Source organism: Coturnix japonica, unplaced genomic scaffold, assembly GCF_054131305.1.
Source record: "Coturnix japonica strain WE unplaced genomic scaffold, WE-NBRP24 Scf047, whole genome shotgun sequence".
NCBI classification, from domain to species: domain Eukaryota; kingdom Metazoa; phylum Chordata; class Aves; order Galliformes; family Phasianidae; genus Coturnix; species Coturnix japonica.
The window spans coordinates 2,390,774-2,394,451 of NW_028188950.1; the positions used below are offsets into that span (position 1 = coordinate 2,390,774).

General features: G+C 43.9%; 1 protein-coding gene across 1 annotated transcript; it reads left to right on the forward strand.

Moving 5' to 3' along the window:
* On the forward strand, positions 1-1,779 carry LOC146752307 (uncharacterized). The gene has a single exon (XM_085532038.1). The coding sequence runs from the start codon at positions 1-3 to the stop codon at positions 1,537-1,539; it is 1,539 nt and encodes a 512-aa protein (XP_085388164.1). The 3' UTR covers positions 1,540-1,779.
* The last annotated feature ends 1,899 nt before the right edge of the window (positions 1,780-3,678 follow it).

Here is a 3,678-nt window from a genome sequence, read left to right on the forward strand (position 1 = left end):
ATGTGTTTATTGTGGTCACCAGTGGGGGGCATTCACCTGCTTAAACAGCCAGGAAACCTTTGGGTTACATGGGCTAATCAGACGGGGAATATGCATTTTTGCCTTGCTTTACAATCAGCTGCCTCACCCTTTCAAACGTGCCTTATTGGGATCCCGGAATGGGATGACTCGGTGTTTATGGGATATCTTGGGAAGGGCCCGCCTTATTACCGGGATCACCGTTGTTACCGTGACTGTACGAACTTGAAATCTACCTTAAGGGCGTTAGGAAATGATACCATGGATTATCTGGGAAAAAGGATGGCATGTATTATCTGTAGGTTAAATGTCACTCTTCCAGGGGACCCCGAGGAAGTGGAGTTGCTTGGCTCTCAGGCAGTGCAGAATGACACTTGGGACACCAATAGCTTGCAGTGGCTGAGCCCTAGATGCTTATTTTTTGGCACACAAAGGAAACCTCTAGATATGCTGCAATTCCTGGGGAATCACAAAACTGACCAATCTGCTCCATTTACTCTTGTATATCCCCGGAATAGCCGTACCTTTAACGGAGATGGGGAATATTGCGGTTTCACTCCTAATGTAACAAGGGCATACAGTCCACTGAATCCATTGAATGGGTCCTGGGTTCCACCAGCAACGACTTTTAATGTTAGCAGAACGGATGGATCGGTTAGAGAGGTATACTGTGGGAATTATTCCAGGTACAATGGCTGCGTCATTGCCTCCTTTCCCAAAGGCTCAGGCATAAATGCGATTTCCGTCTGGAATAATAATACCGCTAAAGCCTTACCCCCAGGAATTTTCCTTATCTGTGGGGATCGCGCTTGGCAAGGGATTCCAAGAAATGCAATAGGGGGACCCTGTTATCTAGGAAGGTTAACTATTTTATCACCCAACATTACGGAGGTATATAAGGCACTCAATCACACTCGACCTAAGAGAGGAATTCACGCTTTGGATTCTGAATGTGGCGATGACGTTAAATTGTGGGGACCCACGGCAAGGATCTTTGCTTCGTTCCTTGCCCCTGGGGTAGCGGCTGCACATGCTTTGAAGGAAATTGAAAGATTGGCTTGTTGGACTGCAAAACAGGCTAATGTTACTTCTCAACTCCTTTCGGACCTACTTGTAGACGTAAGCGGCATTAGACATGCTGTACTTCAGAACAGAGCAGCTATAGATTTCTTGCTTCTTGCCCAAGGGCATGGTTGTCAAGATGTCGAAGGGATGTGTTGTTTTAACCTGAGTGATCACAGTGAATCAATGCATAAGCAGTTATCTTGGTTGCAAGATCATACCAAGAAGATTGGCATCCAGGATGATCCATTTGGGAACTGGTTGAGTAGTATATTTGGAGGTATTGGACCTTGGATTAAGCAATTATTAAAGGTGCTAGTAATAGGGCTCATTCTATTTCTCGCACTGCTGATCTGCATACCGTGTATCATTCAGTGCCTCCAAGGATGCATCAGACGGATGGTGACAGGAATCTTCGAAGAGAGACGCGAGCAAGAACGGATGTATGAGAGACTCTAAAGAAGCATGAAGAATAAAAGCGATCGGGTTGTTACGGGTATTTTACCATAGGGAGGGGGAAATGTAGTGTATTAGGCGAAAAGCGGGGTTTCGGGTTGTTACGGGAAAGGTTCCACCTCCCTAATTAATATGCATGATGCAAGCATGTGGGCATCATAGGTCATGCCTACTTCCCAGAAGGCTCTGTGCCAAGGGTATATAAGGATGTGCAAACTTGAATAAAACGCCATTTGCCATGTGCTCTCTTGTCACTGTCTCGGCATTTGGCCCAGCCGCGGATAGTCAGGGATGAACACGGGACAACTCAGAACTACATCTAACTTTTGCACTCCAATTAATTTCCATAAAGGAATTCTTTTTTTTCTTTTTTCTTTTCAGTCCTAAGTGATATCTCTATCTTTTAGGCTTGATTTGTTTGCCAGGGGGTTACAGTGCAGTAATAGATACCCCCTCCATTGATTTCCTTCTAGTTTGCTTGTTCCAATTCTTTCCTCAGTTTTCCTATTTTAGACATTTTCTTGAAGCCTTGGGCTTCTTCCTTTGGCTCTGTCCCCTGTACAGTGTACGTCCTTCAACTTGTGGAGATAAGGTAATCTGGTACGTGGTTTATAAAAGCTGCCAATTTGCCAGCTTCTGAATTAGAATCTAGCAATTAGAACTAGGATTAAACGTGCACGTTTGATCTTATGATAAATGAATGCCTCATGGTCACCAATGTCCCTGCAGTTCTTTACCATCATATGTATTTTGTGTCTTCATATTTTGTTTCAGCACTGGCAAACTTCGTAATCAAAGAGACAAGTGGAGGAGTAATCAGGGCCGTTGCTGGAAAACAAGCTGAATTTGTTTCTGAGACCTCTGAAGCCAATGTCATGGTGAAGTGGTACAAAAATGGCAAAGAAATCAAGACCAGTAAGAAATTCACAATGGAAGATAAAGGGAAACTGCATAAGCTTGTGGCTTCAGCTGTAACGAAAGAAGACGAGGGAACATACATCTACACAATTGGAGATGACACTCTGATTTTTGATTGGAAAGTCTCAGGTAAGTTTGTGAGGCAAACATAGGATCACAATCCATGTAAAGCACTTCAGACTTAATTCATTTTATTTGTCCAACGCTGTGGGTTTCCAGTATTTAGGACAAAGATTGCATAGCTCTATTGAAGCAATTCTGACCTTCCTGTTGTCCCTATGCAAATCCACAGTATGAGCAAATAATGTAACTGTGTTGTGATGAATTCAAGACAGCCTTAGCTCCAGCTGGGGCTGGAGTCACGACTTGAGCCCTGACATCTGGGCTTCATTCATCTAGTTCATGTATTGCCTCAGCACTTACATCATCTTTAAACCTATGACTGAAATGGTCCTAAGTTATTAGCATGGGAATCCTGTCTCCTCTTTGGACAAATTAAACTCCACATTTGGAGAGTTGAGTGTCTCCTGCTGTACCCGAAGGACATTGTGATCTCTGAGGTGTCTCCCTGAGGTGCTGTAAGCACAGCCATTAGCTCATAGTGCAAGTAAAGCACTGTTAGGTCAAGCCTGGAGGAGTAATGCTTGTCACTGACATGTTCCTGTTCAGGGTGGAGCTGGAGGGTAAAATAACACAAGAAATTGTCATTGAAATTCAATATCTGTGAAATTCAGCTGGTTGCATTCACAGAACCTGGCGTTAAGATCTGTTTTCTGTTTTATATCTTGAGCCTATTTTCCATAACCCAGTCCTCATTTATGAACTGAAGCTCTACTGAAAGCCTTTCGCTGTGTATGCTCATGCTGCAGTGCAGCGCTTGTGACCTTTAACAGCACATTCACGTTCCTCTGATCACAGGATCCTTACGGTTGATTAAGACCCTCTAGTCCGACTGCTCACCCATCACCACCGTGATGCTCACCATCAGCTTAGCTAAAAACTCAGCAGAGATGATAGATCAAGCACAACACTGGATTTGGGGTGGCTAGAGATTCCTAAGATATTGAAGGATTGCTTGCAGGTGGTGTTGGTTCAGGTATTCACCCTGCATCCCACCTGCTGTTCTGTTTGGTTGAGAATCATGCATTCTGCAATTTCACTTTGTAATTCAAAGCCCCTGGCTTTATCTGTTGAAAAACTGATCTAAAACAAGCCAAGAAGACT

What these genes read in the sequence shown, in the direction of transcription:
- LOC146752307 (XM_085532038.1), top strand. Translation starts at nt 1, where the DNA reads ATGTGTTTATTGTGGTCACCAGTGGGGGGCATTCACCTGCTTAAACAG.